The sequence below is a fragment of the Cnephaeus nilssonii genome, assembly GCF_951640355.1.
Source record: "Cnephaeus nilssonii genome assembly, chromosome: 17".
NCBI classification, from domain to species: domain Eukaryota; kingdom Metazoa; phylum Chordata; class Mammalia; order Chiroptera; family Vespertilionidae; genus Cnephaeus; species Cnephaeus nilssonii.
In genome coordinates, this window is record NC_137088.1 from 45,109,741 (window position 1) to 45,127,525 (window position 17,785).

Genomic DNA, 17,785 nt, shown 5'->3' on the forward strand with positions numbered 1-17,785 from the left:
TATAACTCAACACCAAATAAATAATCCAATTTTAAAATGGGCAGAGGACTGAACACTTCTCCCAAAAAGACATACAAATGGCCAACAGATACATGAAAAGATGCTCAACCTCATTAGCTATTAGAGAAATGCAAATCAAAACTACAATGTCCTACCATCTCACACCTGTTAGAATAGCTACTACCAACAAGACAAGTAATAACAAGTGTTGGAGAGGTTGTGAAGAAAGATCCCCACTGCTGGTGGGAATGTAAACTGGTACAGCCATTATGGAAGAGTTTGGAGGCTCCTCAAAAAATTAAAAATAGAGTTACCATATGACCCAGCAACCCCACTTCTGGGTATCTACCCGAAAATTTTGAAAACATTTCTTTGCAAAGGTATATGCACTCCTATATTCATTGCAGCATTATTCACGGTGGCCAAGACATGGAAACTTCCAAAGTGTCCTTTGATAGAGGATGTGGTACATATATACAATGAATACTACTTAGCCATAAGAAAAGATGAATACTGCCATTTGCAACAACATGGATGGAACTTGAGAATATCATGCTAAAGTGAAATAAGTCAGTCAGAAAAGGTAAGAACCATATGATTTCACTCATATGTGGGATATAAAACTGAAAGCAACAATGAATAAATAATAAAAACAAATAAAAACTCATAGACACACACAACAGTACTGTGGTTACCAGAAGGAAGGGGTTTGGGGGTAGTAAAGGGTAACGGGGGTCAAATATATGGTGACGTCTGGAAGATGATTTGACTTTGGGTGGTCGGCACACAATGCAACATACAGAGCATGTATCATAGAAATATACAGTTGAAACCTATATAATCTTATTAAACAACTAGAGGCCCAGTGCATGAATGAATAATGCACGTGTAGGGTCCCCTACTCGCTTTTGCTTTTCGCGGTGGAGCTGGGTGCCTGTCCGCTGGTGCACCAGGCCTTTCAGAAGCCTCCGGCTTGGCAGAGGCTTCTGAAAGGCCTGGTGCCGGAGCAGACAGGCACCCACCCAGCTCCCCCACTTTGGATGGTCTGCGGCCGCTGAGGGGGGCTACCCTGCTGTTGAGAGGCGCAGGGGGCGGGACTCCCGCCCCCTGCGCCTCTCAATGGCCGCTGAGGGGGGCTGCCGCAGACACCTGGCTACCCTGCCGTTGAGAGGCGCAGCTGAGTGTCCGCGGCAGGCCCCCTCAGCAGCTGCGGATCTGGCCATTGAGAGGCACAGGGGGCGGGAGTCCCGCCCCCTGTGCCTCTCAACAGCAGGGTAGCCCCCCTTAGTGGCAGTGGATCCATGCCTCTCAATGGCCGGATAGGCCACCCCGAGTCCCGCCCCCCAGCATCCTGCCACCCAATCGTGGGCATAGTGGAGTGATGGTAATTTACATGTTACTCTATTATTAGATAGGATGTCACCCCAATCTATTGTAAAAGAATTACAAGTAGTATATCTTATGAATTGAAAAGTAAAATTGCTTTAATGCTTTCTTACATTTTTCTGAACTTTACAGTTTTTCTACAATAGCATGTTTTTATTTTTTTAATCAGAAAAAAGCCAAACGCTTTTTTAATAGCCCAAAATAAAGGTTCCCCTTCATTTGTAAGAGAAAAAACAAATACTACACCTTTGGATCTTTCGCACAAAACTTCATAACATCTCTCCAATGTCTGTCTACTGTCTGAAATTGACGTCCTTCTTCTGGCATCTGTTGCATGATATCCTCTGAGCAAAAAATGGGCTCCAAGTATAGCCACTGAGCTTGAACTTTTAACCATTCATCAATCGTTTCTTGTATTCGAATCAAACGGTCCTCCCAGGCCTTAATGAAAAACATAGTGTACTAAATTCTAGTTATTAAAGAAAAATAATAAGTTATAGCAATAAATGTGTATTTAAATTTTACTGTTATTTTTAAATCAATGCACAACAGGCCAAGATCACTTATAAGTGTCTCATAGGGGTTTAGAAAAACACTAGGAGGTCTGAAGTTTTCCTAAATCATTGGAACTCATAATTGGAAATGACTGTAGTTATTTAGACCAATTTCCTCATCACTAGGTAAACCATCCCACATCCAAAAGGCATCCAGGAATATACCCTGATCTACATCAATGGTTATCAACCTAGGGGCTATTTTGTCCCCCATCCCAAGGAACATTTGACAATGTCTGGAGACATCCTCATTTGTCACAACCGAGGCGATGAGGGTGCTACTAAATCTAGTTAGCAGAAGCCAGGGATGCTGCTAAATTTCCTACAATGTACAGGACAACCCTCACAACAAAGAATTATTTAACCCAAAATGTCTTTAGTGCCATGTTGAAAAACCCTGATCCATAGCAACACAATTTGGGAAAGAAAAAAAAAGTCTCCTTACTCTCACAGGTCTCCAAGACTCAGTAAGATATTTCATTAGTTGAAGTCATTCATATAATCTCTCTTTGGTTCTTAAATATTCGGCCTAAGGTCCAATATGTCAAGAGATTAGACCTCATATTTTATTGTTTTTAAAGCTCTAAAAGAGCTTTTAAATTTATCTTGTAAATTCTACCTTGTTAGACAAGAAATTTCTGCAAAAGACATACCAGGAAAGTCTAGGTCAGCCTGATTCATGAGAAAATGTGCAGCATTATGTCCTTTTGGAAGAACATAACTCTGTCTACTCTGAATATCAAGAGCCAAGGTCTTTGATAAAAACACCATCTATACTTAAATTAAAACCAGTCTACCTTGTTTTTGTTTTTTTAAAATATATTTTTATTGATTTCAAGGAGGAAGGAAGAGGGAGAGAAAGATAGAAACATCAATGATGAGAGAGAATCACTGATCAGCCACCTTCTGCATATGACCCATAATCCGGGCATATGGCCTGACTGGGTATAGAACCCTGACCTCCTGGCCCACAGGTTGATGCTCAACCACTGAGCCACCCTGGCCGGGCCTTGGTTTGAATTCCAGCTCTGTCATTTATCAGCTGGGCAAACCTCCTATGCTTTGATTTCCTTATTTATGAATACAGATAATAAAAGTGCCTATGTTAAAAGTCTGCTATGGAAATTAAATGGGCTGGTAAATGTAAAGTGCCTAGAGAGGTATAGTTAAAAACCAATAAATACAAGGGGAAAAATCCATTTGTTGTTTGTATTTTCCCTGTTATATATAATCCCAGTAAGAATTTTGATACTATCTATAAAGGTGTTAGTTATCATAATTTGTTTGCTTTCTGTATTTACCCACATCACCTATAAGGATCCTATATAATAAAAGGATAATATGCAAATTGATCAAACGGCAGAATGACTCGTCGCTATGATGTGCACTGACCACCAGGGGGCAGACACTCAACGCAGAAAATGCCCCCTGGTGGTCAGTGCACTCCCACAGGGGGAGCGCCACTCAGCCGGAAGCCGAGCTCACAGCTGGCAAGCGCAGCAGCGGTGGCCAGAGCCTCTCCCACCTCTGCAGCAGCGCTAAGGATGTCCAACTGACGGCTTAGGCCTGTCAGTTGGACATCCCCCGAGGGCTCCCAAATTGCGAGAGGGTGCAAGCCAGGCTGAGGGACCTCCCCCGCCCAGTGCACAAATTTCGTGCACCAGGCCTCTAATATTAAATAATCTTATAGTCTCAAATATAACTTTTTTCTCAAGTGAAAAATAATTCATTAATTATTCTAACAGACCCTCAAGATAATTGTTCAGAAATATAATTAAAGCATGGTATACAGAACTTCACTACAAATTAAAAGAACATGGAACAGGGACTAGTCTGTTTAATGTAAGAATTAATAATACCAACTGTTTTCCTTCCAAGTCTATTGTTGTCATTGGAGAATATTTTTTTATGGATTTCAGAGAGAAAAGGAGAGAGAGAGATAGAAACATCAATGATGAGAGAGAATCATTGATTGGCTGCCTCCTGCACACCCCACACCTGGGATCAAGCCCACAACCTGGGTATGTACCCTGACTGGGAATTGAACTTTGACCTCCTAGGTTCATAAGTCAATGCTCCACCACTGAGCCACACCAGCTGAGCAGGAGATGATTTTTTTTTAATAAAACATAATGTGTGCTTTTCAAAATCATTAGAATTAATGTCTCAGATCTGTTCTATATAGTTCCACATGAATTTTTAAATATCTTTTCCTGCATTTCTCTAAAGCTATCCAACAAACTGACTCATTTCCACAAGAGTATCTATACTAATAAAAGGGTAATATGCTAATTAGACAGGACGTCTTCCTGACATCCTTCCAGACAAAGCCACAGTGGTGGAGGCTGAGGCAGAGGCAGTTAGGAGTTATCAGGCTGGCAGGGGAGAGCAGTTAGGGGTGATCAGGCAGGCATGCAGAGTGGTTAGGGGCAATCAGGCAGGCAGGCAGGCAGGTAAGCAGTTAGGAGCCAGCGGTCCCGGATTAGAGAGGGTGCAGGCCAGGCTGAGGGGCGCCCCATGCACAAATTTCATGCATCGGGCCTCTAGTATATGTAATAAGATTGCAATTTTTGCAAATGACCAGGAGCTATCCTGTTTAACATACCTTGATCTCTTTTTCAAATGGTTTAATGAAAGGTGATCCTCTCATTGTCTGAGTTTTTATAATTTGATCATCAAGGAGAGCCTGAATCTCATCTACTGAAGAAAGAATACAGACTCCAGTTTCACGATATAGACTTATATGAAAAGCAATATCATCCCAAGTTCCCATCATTGTATGCATGGCCTTCTCTAATGAAAATTCCTAAAATGGAGGAAAGAATGTGATTGTGAAAAAAAGAATCTTATTTACTGTATTGACTTTCCCTAATAAATTCAGCAAGTATATGCCTTAACATAATCTGTGGCTACACTTTAATTAAATTAGAAAAGTTTTTAAAATAATTTAAAAATTCCTATAAAGAATGATGATGTAGTTTTAAAAATGCATTTGCTATGAAAACTTGTTGTCAGTACTGAAATAGACAATAGAATAGAATACCCCCTGGGCTTCCCCTAAAGTACCCTTTCTCCAGTCTATAATCTGAAGATGTTTTCTGAGTATTTCACGAACCCTAAAGGACTATAGTTATTCTGCTAGAATACATACATCACATAACATGCCACACACATTCACCCAATATTATTAATAGAAAGATTACTATATATCAAGATTAGCATATCATCCATGCATATCAGAATGTGGTAGAATTAAGAAGAGGTCAAATGAGCCATTTCTAATTTAGATTCAGTAGAACGAAGTAGGAAGTGTGTGTGTGGGGGAAGAGTGGTCCTCTATCACTTTCCCACATCTCCTCCCACTGCTAGCCAGTGCTATGCATTCAATCACAACAAAACCACAATTATTTGATTAACAAACTCATTAAATAAAGTATTTCAGTTGATCTTCATGTTCACCTTGCTTGCACCTGCACTTATCACTTCAAACTGTTCCAAGTATTGTGAAAGGTTTAATTTTAAAACTTTTCTCAGTGTAGTTCCAGAGTCTGGAGTCAAGTCATAGCCTACAATTTCTGACATCTGCTTCCAGTGACGTGCTCTCATTCCTGGATTGCATAGGATGGATACAGTAGGGATATTTTCCTAATGGTAAAAATATAAAAATGTGTCACTTAAAATTATTTAATTAGCAGTGGTTCTCAACCTTCCTAATGCCGCGACCCTTTAATACAGTTCCTCATGTTGTGGTGACCCCCAACCATAAAATTATTTTCGTTGCTTCTTCATAACTGTAATTTTGCTACTGTCAATGAATCATAATGTAAATATCTGTGTTTTCCGATGGTCTTAGGCTCTACAGCAGCGGTTCTCAATCTGTAAAGAGTATTAAAGGGATAAAATAGGAAAGGAATACACAGAGAGAAGCAGAAGGATTGATAATCTAACTTTAAAGCAGAGGGAAGGGTTAATGGGTGTTCATTTTCTTGTTATACTTTATAAGTTATATACATTTTACATATATTCTTCAAATATTATGTAATAAAAATGTGTTTTTAAAAAAGAATACTTACTTATTTTTTCCTCTTCCCAATCCAATTCTGGTCACCTCCTTAGTAAAGCCTTATCTGTTCTTCAAATGGCATAATTAATTGCTCCATGTTCTATTCTCTCACTGGTATCCTCTACCTAAGAATTTATTCATTATGCTTTGTATTACAACCAGTTGTTCATAGTCTATTTCTCCTACCATGTTGGAGACCCCTGAGGGTCAAAAGTCAATTTGTATGACCCAGTTGATAAAAATACTGAGCTAGAAGACTCTAGCTAATTTCAATATCCTAGACAATTGAGTAAAATATTTAAAAAAATCATTTAGTTTGGAAAGGAAGAAGTACTAGTAAAACTATCTCTATTTTCAGATGATCTGATCTTGTAAACAGAAAATCTTAAAGAATTCATTTAAAAACTGTGGGAACTAATAAATGAGTTCAGCAAGGTTGCAGGATACGATATCAATTTATAAAACTCTATTGTATTTCTATAAACTAGAAATAAACAATACAAAATGTAAAGTAAGGGGGAAACCCCAGGTATAACAGCATCAAGAAGTATAAAAGAAGTATAAGACTTATACACTGATAATTACATATAGTTTTTAGAAGAAATTAAAGAAAACCTAAATAAATAGAAAGACATTCCATGTTCAAACACTGGAAGAATTAATGTTATGAAGAGGGCAATACTTTCCAAGTCCATCTATAAATTCAATGCAATCCCTATCAAAATCCTGGCTTCATTTTTTTTAATCCTCACTCCATATGTTTTTGGTGTGTATTTTTTAAATTGATTTAAGAGAGAGGAAAGGAGAGAGAGAAGAAAAAAAATACTGATGTGAGAGAGAAACATTGGTCAGTTGTCTTCTGTACATGCCCTGATCAAGGATCAAACCCACAACCTACGTATGTATCCTGACCAGGGATCAAACCCGCAACCTTTTGGTGTATAAGATGATGCTCCAACCAACTGAGCCACCCAGCCAGAGCCCCAGCTACCTTTTATTAAGGTTTAAAATGTATTTTAATCCTAGCCAGTTTGGCTCAGTGGACCAAAGAGCATTGGCCTGCAGACCAAAGGGTCCTGGGTTCGTTTCCAATCAAGGGCACATATCTTGGTTGCAGGCTCCTCCCCAGTGAAGGCGTGGTCAGGATTCATGCAGGAGGCAACCAAACAAACAAACAAACAAATAAATAAAAAATGGGCAGAGGGCCTGAAAAGATATTTCTTCAAAGAAGACATACAGGTGTCCAACAAACATATGAAAAGATACTCAACATCACTAACCATCAGGGAAATACAAATCAAAACCACAACGAGATATCACCTCATACCTTTAGAAATGGCTGTCATAAAAAAAAGTTAACAAATAACAAGTATTAGCAAGAATGTGGAAAAGTGGGAACCCTTGTGCACTGCTAAGATTATAAATTGGTGCAGCACAATGGAAAACAGTATGGAAGTTCCTAAAAAACAAATTCAAAATGGTGACTCTGCAATTCCACTTCTGGGCATTTATCTAAAGAAAACAAAAACACTAACTTAAAAGGATATATGCACCCTTTATATTCATTGAAGCTTTATTTACCACTAGTGGCCCAGTGCACGAAATTCATGCACATTAAAAGGGGATTAATTAGAGGAAATATTTTAATATTGCTATTTTCCCTTTCTCTATAATAGAAGTGTCAGAGATGAAAGAAAATTAGTAAAATGTATATGAAAATCTTCCTCCTGTCAGAGTCTGGGGTGCGCCACAGAGTCAAGTCCCCGCTCACCCACGGCACCTCAAAATCATGTGAGACCCAGACCCAGCTGGCCCCACCCACATTGAGCAAGATCCAGACCTGGCTGGCCCCACCCCAATCAAGCCCCACTGGGCGGGGGGTGCAGCCTCAGGTCCCCTGTCAAGCCCTGTTGGGTGGGGGGCATGGCCTGAGGTCCCCTGGCCTGATGCTGGGGCAGGGGGTGCAGCCTGAGGTCCCCTATCAAGCCCCACCAGGTGGGGGGGCACAGGTTCAGGTCCCCTGCCCCGGCCCAGTGCCACGCCACCTCAGGTCCCTGTTGATTGCTCCTTAAGGCTTGTTACAGGAACTCAGCCTCCACTGTGGGTGCAGCCATCTTGTGTTACAGAAACCCACCTCCACTGTGGGCGCCGCCATCTTTGTGATGGTGTGATGGTCAATTTGCATATTCCCTCTTTATTAGATAGGATAGCCAAGATATGGAAGCAACCTAGGTGTCCATCGATAGATGAATGAGTAAATACTCCATACGATGGAGTATTATTCAGCAATAAGAATGAAGGAAATCTCAGAATTTGTAATATGGACCTAGAGGGTATTGTGTTAAGGAAAATAAGTCAGACACAGAAAGACAAATACCAGATGATTTCACATATGTGGAATCAAGAAAACAAATGAAGAAAGAAAACAGGAACAGGCACAAATACTGAGAACAAATTGATATTGCCAGAGAAGATGTGGGTGGATATGGATGAAAAAGTGAAAGGTAATAAGAGGTACAAACTTCCACTTGTGAGATATATAAGTCACGGGGATATAATGTACAGCACAGGTAATATCATAATAACTTTGTGCAGTGGCAGATGGTTAATAGACTTATTGTGACGATCACATTATAAGGTATCTAAATATAGAATCATTTTATTTATACATCTGAAACTAATTTAATATTAATATATGCATAACCCATGGACACAGACAACAGTGTGATGAAGGCCTGGGGTGGGGGGCAGATGAGGGCTAAAAGAGGTCAGTGAGGGGGAAAAAGAGGACATCTATAATACTTTCAATAATAAAGATAAATTTTTTTAAATTAAAAGAAACTAATTTAATATTGTATGTCAACTATATTTTAATTTTTTTAATGGGGGGAAGGAAATAAAAGGCTTGTGGCATACTCTTTCAATGTCATATGAGGTACGTGCCACCTATGGAAAATTTAACTCTTTAAATACTGCATATTGTTCAACTCACTGTTTACTACCTGAAGTCCCAGATTTTGTAAAATTACATGTTGACTGATAGCTTTTTATCCACTATAGATGCAAGTAACTTATAGCTAATTAAAAAAAAATAACTTCAAATGGTATAATGGCAAATTGTTATGGTATATTATCAATACTACCAATCTTTTCCTAACATTCCTTTATTAAATTGCCTGTAAATACTCAGCTCCTCAAATGTTCTTTGAACAAGACTTACCATCTTACTGGTTCTCTCATTAATTAATAAGTAGGATAAAATATTTGACATGTTTCTTAATAAAGTTCTTTTTTAAAATTGGAGAACCGTAGAATATCCAACTTTTAATTTCAATTATTAAGGGTTTTGGTTTTTATGCTAAGCGAAATAAGCCAGTCAGAGAAAGGTAAATATCACATGATCTCACTCATTTGTGGAATATAATGAACAACATAAACTGATGAACAAAAACAGATCCAGAGACAGAGAAGCATCGATCCGACTGTCAAACCTCAGAGGGAAGGTAGAGGAGGATGGGGGTAAGAGGGAGAGATCAATCATAAGACTTGTATGCATGCATATAAGCCTAACCAATGGGCACAGACACCAGGGGGGTGAGGGCATGAGTGGGAGGGTAGGGGGGCAATTGGGGAATAAGGACACATATGTAATACCTTAATCAATAAAGAAAATAAAAAAAGGACTTTGGTTTTAACCTTCCAGTATTATTACCATCACCTGTTTTTGCTTGCCATCAGATTCCCCAGGATTCATCAGAACATGATAGAACAATCACTCAGTAAGTATTTGTTAAATAAATAATTTTTAACACCTATAAAGTAGAAAGAACATACTCTCAAAGTGGATAAATTTAGCTTCATTAGAAATTCATTATTTTCTCACTCATGAAAGAAGCTGAGAGAAGTATTGCCAACCTGTGTGGAGAGCACTTCCTTATGAGGCTGGATAGAAAACAAAAAGACTAATTCTATTCAACTGCTCAACAAGTATGTAAAAGCTCTATATACAATGAGAAAAGGCCTCCAAGACAAATTAATCAAAACAAAGGGGGAAACAGTACTTATAGTGTGATATATTTTATGTAGAAAGATGAAAGGATAAAAAAAAATCACATTGTTATATGTGTAACAAAACTGTGGAAATATACAAAAGAAAGTAATAACACTGGTAATCTGAGTTACATGGATGAGAAACTTTGGAAAGAAACTTTTCATATATATCTTTTTCTATTTTTCAAACCATATAAATACACTGAACATTGAAAATAAGTTTAAATAGTTACTTTAAAAAATTTTATACAGTTCATGGAATCCCAGAGCGCTAGACAGACAGAAACAATACTCAAAATCCCATCAGAGTTGGCACTCAAGTACATTGACTGTAGAAACTTGGCACTACATTAGAACTACTGTCATTGTTGCCTTGTGAAGGTGGATGCAATATTAAGTGTCATAAAACTATTATCCTCTCTTTATAAATGAGGTGACTGAGGTACAAGAGGCTATATATGTAGAATAAACCTAGGTAGTGTGATATAAACCTAGGTAGTGTGACTCCAAACTTTCCTAATTAAGTAATGTCACACTGTGTTGCTGCCCTTAGTATAGGCTAACTGGTCTGTCCTATTAATTTTTTTATCCTCTCTATATCATTGCAGCTAGTTGTTATAGTCTTTTATTTTTGTTAAGTATTGTTCCATGAGGAATTCATTTCGATGACTTCATCAGGAAAGAACAAATCATGGATTCAGGAATAGATCAAGTTTTCTGGATTCACCTTTGGTTTTGCTTCCAAATCTATTTCTCTTCATTAACACTTGATGTGAAGAGCTCTCTCTTCCAGGGCTTTAGAAAATACCATTAAGTGTGTTCATACCTTAAAAACTTTTATGTTCTCCATTACTGTAGAGCACATATTAATAGTAGGATTCTCTTTTGGTTCTTCTTCAACTTTCTCTTCTCCCAGAGATCGTCTTTTTGCTAACTTTCTTTTTTCTTGTAATTCCTTCTTCAGTTTCATTTGGAAAAATTTCAATGTCTTAAAAATCTCTCGGGAAAATTCATCTACATCAGCTTCCATGCTTTCCCCATTAAGATCCAAAAACCCTCCATCCATCCACCTGAATAAAAAAAAAACAACCAGTATTAAACTCAGAAACTTGGTGTTTGAAGGAACCTTAGGGGTTCTGTAGGCTAGATCTCTCATTTTAAAAGAGAAACAAATGAGGACAAGAGTGTTAACAGGTTTTCTTAGTCACACACATAGAGCTGATGGTAGAGAGACAAGATTAAAACCATAAATTCGGCTATCCTACATGGCTAAAATATGCACCAGACTGCAAATGGATAACTAATAGTATCAAAATAAAATGTAGATTAGACTCCATACTTCTAATTTTTGGTGTGAACATTCGTCAAATTAACTAACTGCATTAAAAAAGGAATCACCTCTGGAAAACCTAAGTTATCCTTTAGATATTATAAGCATTAGTAAGCTTAGGTAGATATTTTAGCAACATTTGATGCTTCTCCTTTAGGATACTTGGTTCTTTTTCAAATTAATAAATAAGTCCTACTTTAAACACTTAACTAACAAAACCAAAAAAATCAATATGCTATTTTATAAAATCCTTTTACATCATTTGCTTTATTTTTTATGGCATAACCAGAAATTACCGTTTTTCTGTTCGTTGCCACTTCAAAACTAAATTAAAAAACTTCTGATAGGGCTCAATGTTAACTTTCAATTTATCCAGTTCAGGATATTTTGTCAATTCCCACTTGAAAAGTTCCTCTTCTTTATTAATAAACTGAACTGCTTCTTCAGATTCCTGAATACGTTTCTGCAGTTGTCTTACATCGGTCACATACTGAAAGCAATAATTTTTTATCTCAAAAAATATCCATGTAATGTTATATAGAAACTTTAATTATCAACTTGACAACATTACTATGACAGCAAAAACTATGGTTATATCTTAGAAAACAAAGCCACAGAAAAGATCATATAAATAGTATCAGTTTTAGGCCTAAGAGTCAGGCTCTTGTTTGCTATGGTAAGGACACATTTTTCTTAAACTTATGTAAACATGTCCTGTATGAATCTATGAACCAGCCATAACTACTGTCTTATCCTATCTAATAAAGCGGGAATATGCCAATTGACCATCACGCCCTCACAAAGATGGAGGCGCCCATAGCCAATAAGGAGGGAATATGCTAACTGACTGCCACGCCCTCAAAGACAGCAGCACCCACAGCCACAAGATGGCGGAGCCCAGTCCCCTCAGCCCCCCAGCCGCCTCTGGAGTCTCCCAGTCCCCTGCCTCTGGAGTCTCCCAGTGCCCTCAGCCCCCCAGCCGCCCAGGGCCGGCCCAAGGCACAGGCATGCCTTGAATGGCGGCTGCCCAGCCACCCAGGGCTGCCTGAGGCTCAAGTAAGCAGGGCCAACCGAGGCTTGCACTGCTGGCAGTGGCAGCAGCAGAGGTGTGATAGGGGCGTTGCCTTCCCCTGGTTGCCAGGTTGCCTCCTGCCCCTGAGGTCTCCTGGACTGTGAGAGGGGGCAGGCCGGGCTGAGGGACGCCCTGCTCCAGTACATGAATTTTCATGCACTGGGCCTCTAGTATATTTATCAAACCTGTTGCATTCGGTCCAGTTCTGCAAATTCTGCAAACTCTTCCATGCGGCGTGATTCCTTTTCTAGTTCCAAAATCAGTTTCTCTCTCTTGGCTATTAGCTCATTTTCTTTTTTATGTTTAGCAACTTCAATTATCTTTTTAAAAGGCAATTAAATCATGTTAATTATTTTGTTACAGAGGAGTTATCAAATCAGAAATCTTAATGCTTTGTTTATTCATAACTATTAAAGAAGCAAAAACAAAACATTGACTTATATTAAAATGCAAAGAATAATAAACCATACAAAAATTTTCCTAGATTTCCAAAGTGACTGTAACAATTTTTACTTATTAATCAGATATAATTTCACTATTTTATCGATTCTAGGATAATAATTAAAAAGCTACCATTTATTATCTACATTACCACAGGTATTATTATTATTCTCATTTCAGAGATGAAGAAACCTAGGCTTACAGAGGTTAAGAGGCAAGTCCAATGTCATAAAACCATAAAAGTCAAAATCTAGATTAGAACTTAAGTTTACCTGACTTTTCACTACTATAATACCATCTCACTTTCCAGTTTAGAAGAAACTGGTTTACATTAGAACTTTTCAAAATCTAAACTATATTCAGAATCCTGACTCTGCTACTTCTTATCCCTGTGATATTAAACAAGTTATTTAACTTCTCTGAGATTTATTTTTCTCCTCTATGAATGAGGAAAATAAGATTACCTGGGATTTTTGTGAGTATTAAGTTATTTAATAAATGGAAAAAACTTAGTGTAGTACTTACTATTATTATCGAGTTATATCATAGTTCTGACTTCTTTAACATTCATCTCACTTCTTACTGTGAGTTAAGCCTAACAGCCTGTCCTAAGCCTGCAGGGCCATAAATGTTGCTAGTCCCAAACTCATATTGACACATGAAGTTACTTTTTAAAGGTAGACAGCAAGTATGTATGAAAACTGAATAAACACTGTGCTTAAAATGTCAGAAAATAAAATATATACTGAAAAATATATTTACCTCATCATTTTCATCAAAGATGGGATTAATTTTCCAAGGCCATAAAAGGACAGTTGAATTCAAAGCTAAATCTTCTTGAGGAAATATAAAAACATCTAAAAAGTAATTCATTCGGCGTTTCGATTCCTACAAAAAGAAACTCCATGTATAATACACCATATAGAAAATTTAAGGCAATATGAAAAAGAGAAGAACCAACAACTTCTAATACTCTTTCAAATTTCAATTTGTCTCAGATTAATTGATATTTTATATCACCCAAATCAGATCAGTATTTTAGTAGCTGCAGGATTTATTTGACCTCAAAACACACAACTGCAGACTTCTATACAAAAAATAAAGCTTTAAAAAATTTTTACTTGCAGATGATTTAATGTAAGATATTCTTGTTCCTCCTTATACGTGACTAAAAAAGGTGACCAAATATACAGCAAGCCTTTACTGTAATTTTGATGCTAAATAATTTTATATATTTTATTCTTATGTATTTGATTTTTAAATTTTTGGTAACAAAGATTGTAGCATTTTTATTTTGTTATACAAAATAAGTAATGTTACCACCTTTTTTGCCTATAGTTAGTCGACTCTACAGGAATTGTCCAGAAAGAATTTAGGGATGAATGGCAAAGGAAAAAACAAACAAACAAACAAACAAAACACCTTTAAAACCAACAGATTTACCTGAGTAGAGAAGTTGAATATTTTTACCCCCTATAGCTTTCATTGATCCATATGCAGTGCTGTAATTTTTAAGACTTGAAATATAGATTCAAAGATGAATTGAAGGTTTTTGGTTTAATCCTATATAATAAAAGCCTAATATGCTAAGTGTCTGGTCGTCCAGTCATCTGTTCAATCAAAACATAATATGCTAAGGCCACTCAACTACTTGCTATGACATGCACTCACCATGAGGGGGCAGACAGTGGACCAGATCAGTCGCTATGACGTGCACTGACCACCAGGGGGCAGACGCTCCAACAGGTAGGTTAGCATGCTGCTGAGGTCTGGCTGATCTGACTGACTGAGACAGGCTGGACACGCCCTGAAGAACCTCCCATGGTCCCTCCCTGGCTGGCCAACCTCCTGTGTTCCTCCCCAGCCCTGATTGTGCACCGGTGGTAGGGTCCCTCAGCCTGGCCTGCACCCTCACAATCTGGGCTGAAGGACCACCCTCCTCCCCCAAGTGCATGAATTTCGTGCACTAGGCTTCTAGTACATATATAATATATATAATGCACAAAATGCATGATATATATATTATACTAGAAGCCCTATACATGAAAATTTGTGCAAGAGTAAGCCTTCTTTCTCCCAGCTGCCGCACCAGCTTCCCTCCAGCATCTAGGACCTGGGCTTCCCTCCTCCGGCCTCTGGCAGGCACCCGGGAACCAGGCTGCTTCCCTCCTCCAGGCCATCCACAGGCACACGGGACCCAGGCTGGCTTCCCTCGGACTGCCCACAGGCACCCAGAACCCAAGCTGGCTTCTCCCCCCACGTACCCCCCAGCCCCGGCTTAGTCAGGAAGGACGTCTGGAATGATGTCTGGTCTAATTAGCATATTATCCTTTTATTATTATAGATTCCATGTAGAGGTATAACCTAATAAAGTTATTCCTGTAATTAATTATATTAATAACAGAAAAAAATTTTGATGACTTCAATGAATGCAAAAAATATTGAATCAAATTTAACATCCAATCATAGTAATTTAAAAAATACATAATAAAAGAAAACTTAGTTATCTGATAAAGGTACCTTTAAAAAAACCCTACAGCAAATGTCATACTTAATAGTGAGTCTTTGAAAACTTTCCCTTTGAAGCTGGGATCAAGATGGCTGCTATTCAACATTGTGACAGAGGTTCTAACCAGTCTGTTATAACAAGGAAAATAAAGTTTTGGAAATGTGTAACGTGATGAGGACAAACCCAAACTCTTATTATTTATAAGTTACATAATGGTAAATTAAGACATTTCAAAAGAATATTCAAATTCCAAAATGGTGGCAGAGTACGTGGAAGCTATGCTGACACTCTCCTAGGACCAAACTGGAAATACAACTAAAATACAGAAAAACCACGCTGAAAAATCAACTGAAGCCTAGCTGGAGAGAACCCTGATAACCGAGGATGGAAAGTGGAGACCACATAGACCAGTGATGGCGAACCTATGACACGCGTGTCAGCATTGACACGTGTAGCCATTTCTGATGACATGCGGCCGCTGAGGCGGCCGCATGCAGAGGATGAAACATTTGCTGCTCCTGAGGATGAAACATTTGCGAAATAATGTTTTTTCCTCAAAGTGACACACTACCCGAGTTATGCTCAGTTTTTTGGCGAAGTTTGACACACCAAGCTCAAAAGGTTGCCCATCACTGACATAGACACTGGTAGGAAGTGTGGAGACGTAAAAGGGCTGCCTGGGCTCCCATAAACAGAAGGTGAAGTTCTGGAGAGATATCTCAGCTGTGGGAGGTTGCCACTGAGAACTCTGGGGTCTAATCCCAAAATTGGGCCCCCCAGCAGAGAGCACCAGAACTGAGAAAGGTACCTACATAACATTTGGCTGTGAAAAGCAGCAGGGTTGCTATCTGCCAGCGAGGTAGGGCTAGAAATTCAGGCACCCTCTTAAAGAGCCAACAAACAAAATTTCGGGTGCAGCAACTCCCTTGGGTTCTGGAAGAGAAAGGGCTGAGTGGACTGAAGCTGTGTGAGGAGAGTCCAGGGTTTCAGGCTCTGGGATTGGCGCTTAGAGGGTGGCCATCCCATTTTCCTGTGCTGAGTCATTCTTTCACACTGTGGAAGATACCTTTCTCTGGTGGACTTTTGCTATCCAGGGTGTGTTTGCCTGGGGAAAAGTCATTGCCCCACCCTATTGGAAGACCTCTTGCCTCACCCTGTAGTTGATAGCTTGAGGCTAATCAAGACGGAGTATCAATTGAACTACAGGCACAGGCAGATCTCTGGAGGTTTAAGTCTTTGACTGATCTCTTTCTGTGCCCTGAGCTAGGGAAAACAAACCATGGTACACATCTTGGTCCTTTCCAAAGGCACCCAGCACCAGAAGAGGGAGCCCACAAGCTGTGTATTCCTGATAGCTCCAAACAGGGTACTCAGGGCCAGTCACAAACAGCGTGCAACATTGTCTTGCACTAGAGATTGGGAATCATAGCAGATCTACCTAATACACAGACACAAACACAAACAGGCAGCCAAAATGGGGAGACAAAAAACAAACAAACAAACAACCAAAAAAACTACTCCCAAATGAAAGAACAAGAGAATTCTCCAGAAGAACTAAGCAAAATGGAGATAAGAAATTTGTTAGATATAGCGTTCAGAATAGTGATTGCAAAGATGCTCAACATCATGAGTAAAGATATAGTGACGACAAAAAAAGACCAGTCGGAAATAAAGAATGTCTTAGCACTAATAAAGAGCACATTGGAAGGAATACACAGCAGATTAGTGGAAGCCTAGGATCAGATCAGTGAATCAGAAGACAGGGTGAAAAAAATAACTCAATCAGAGAACCAAAAAGAAAAAACAATTAAAAAAACAAGACAGCTTAAGAAAGCTGTGGGACAACATGAAATGTAACAATATTCACATAATAGAAGTATCAGAAGGAGAAGAAAGTGAGCAAGGAATAGAAACGTGTTTGTAGAAATAATAGTGGAAAACTTCCTAACCTAGTGAAGGAAAAAGTCACACAAGTTCAGGAGGCAGAGTCCCAAGCAAGGAGAACCAAAACAGGCCCACACCCAGACACACCATAATTAAAATGCCAAAAATTAAAGACAAAGATAGAATCTTAAAGGCAGCAAGAGAAAACCAATTTATTACCTACAAAGGAGATCCTATAAGGCTGTCAAAAATTCTGCAGGCCAAAAGGGAATGGCATGAAGTATTCAAGGTAATGAAAAACAAGGATCTGAAACCAAGATTACTATATCCAGCAAGGCTATCATTCAAAATAGATGGTGAAATAAAGAGCTTCCCAAACAAAAAAAAGGCTAACAGAGTTTATCACCACAAAACCAGCACTGCAAAAAATGCTAAAGAGACTGCTGTGTTGAGAAGAAGATACAAAGAGAAATGGAGAGAAACATAGGCATACAGA

The 17,785-nt window shown here is 38.7% G+C and overlaps 1 protein-coding gene across 1 annotated transcript in view; it reads right to left on the bottom strand.

The window, feature by feature from the left end:
* DNAH12 (dynein axonemal heavy chain 12) overlaps positions 1–17,785 on the bottom strand; it is a gene marked incomplete at both ends in the record, with an annotated part of 220,130 nt that overhangs the window by 146,772 nt on the left and 55,573 nt on the right. Inside the window, 7 exons of the mRNA XM_079795396.1 lie at positions 1,633–1,827; positions 4,546–4,746; positions 5,400–5,585; positions 10,880–11,123; positions 11,680–11,873; positions 12,641–12,775; positions 13,659–13,784. Coding sequence (XP_079651522.1) covers positions 1,633–1,827; positions 4,546–4,746; positions 5,400–5,585; positions 10,880–11,123; positions 11,680–11,873; positions 12,641–12,775; positions 13,659–13,784 — 1,281 coding nt within the window. The remainder of the gene's footprint in view (positions 1–1,632; positions 1,828–4,545; positions 4,747–5,399; positions 5,586–10,879; positions 11,124–11,679; positions 11,874–12,640; positions 12,776–13,658; positions 13,785–17,785) is intronic.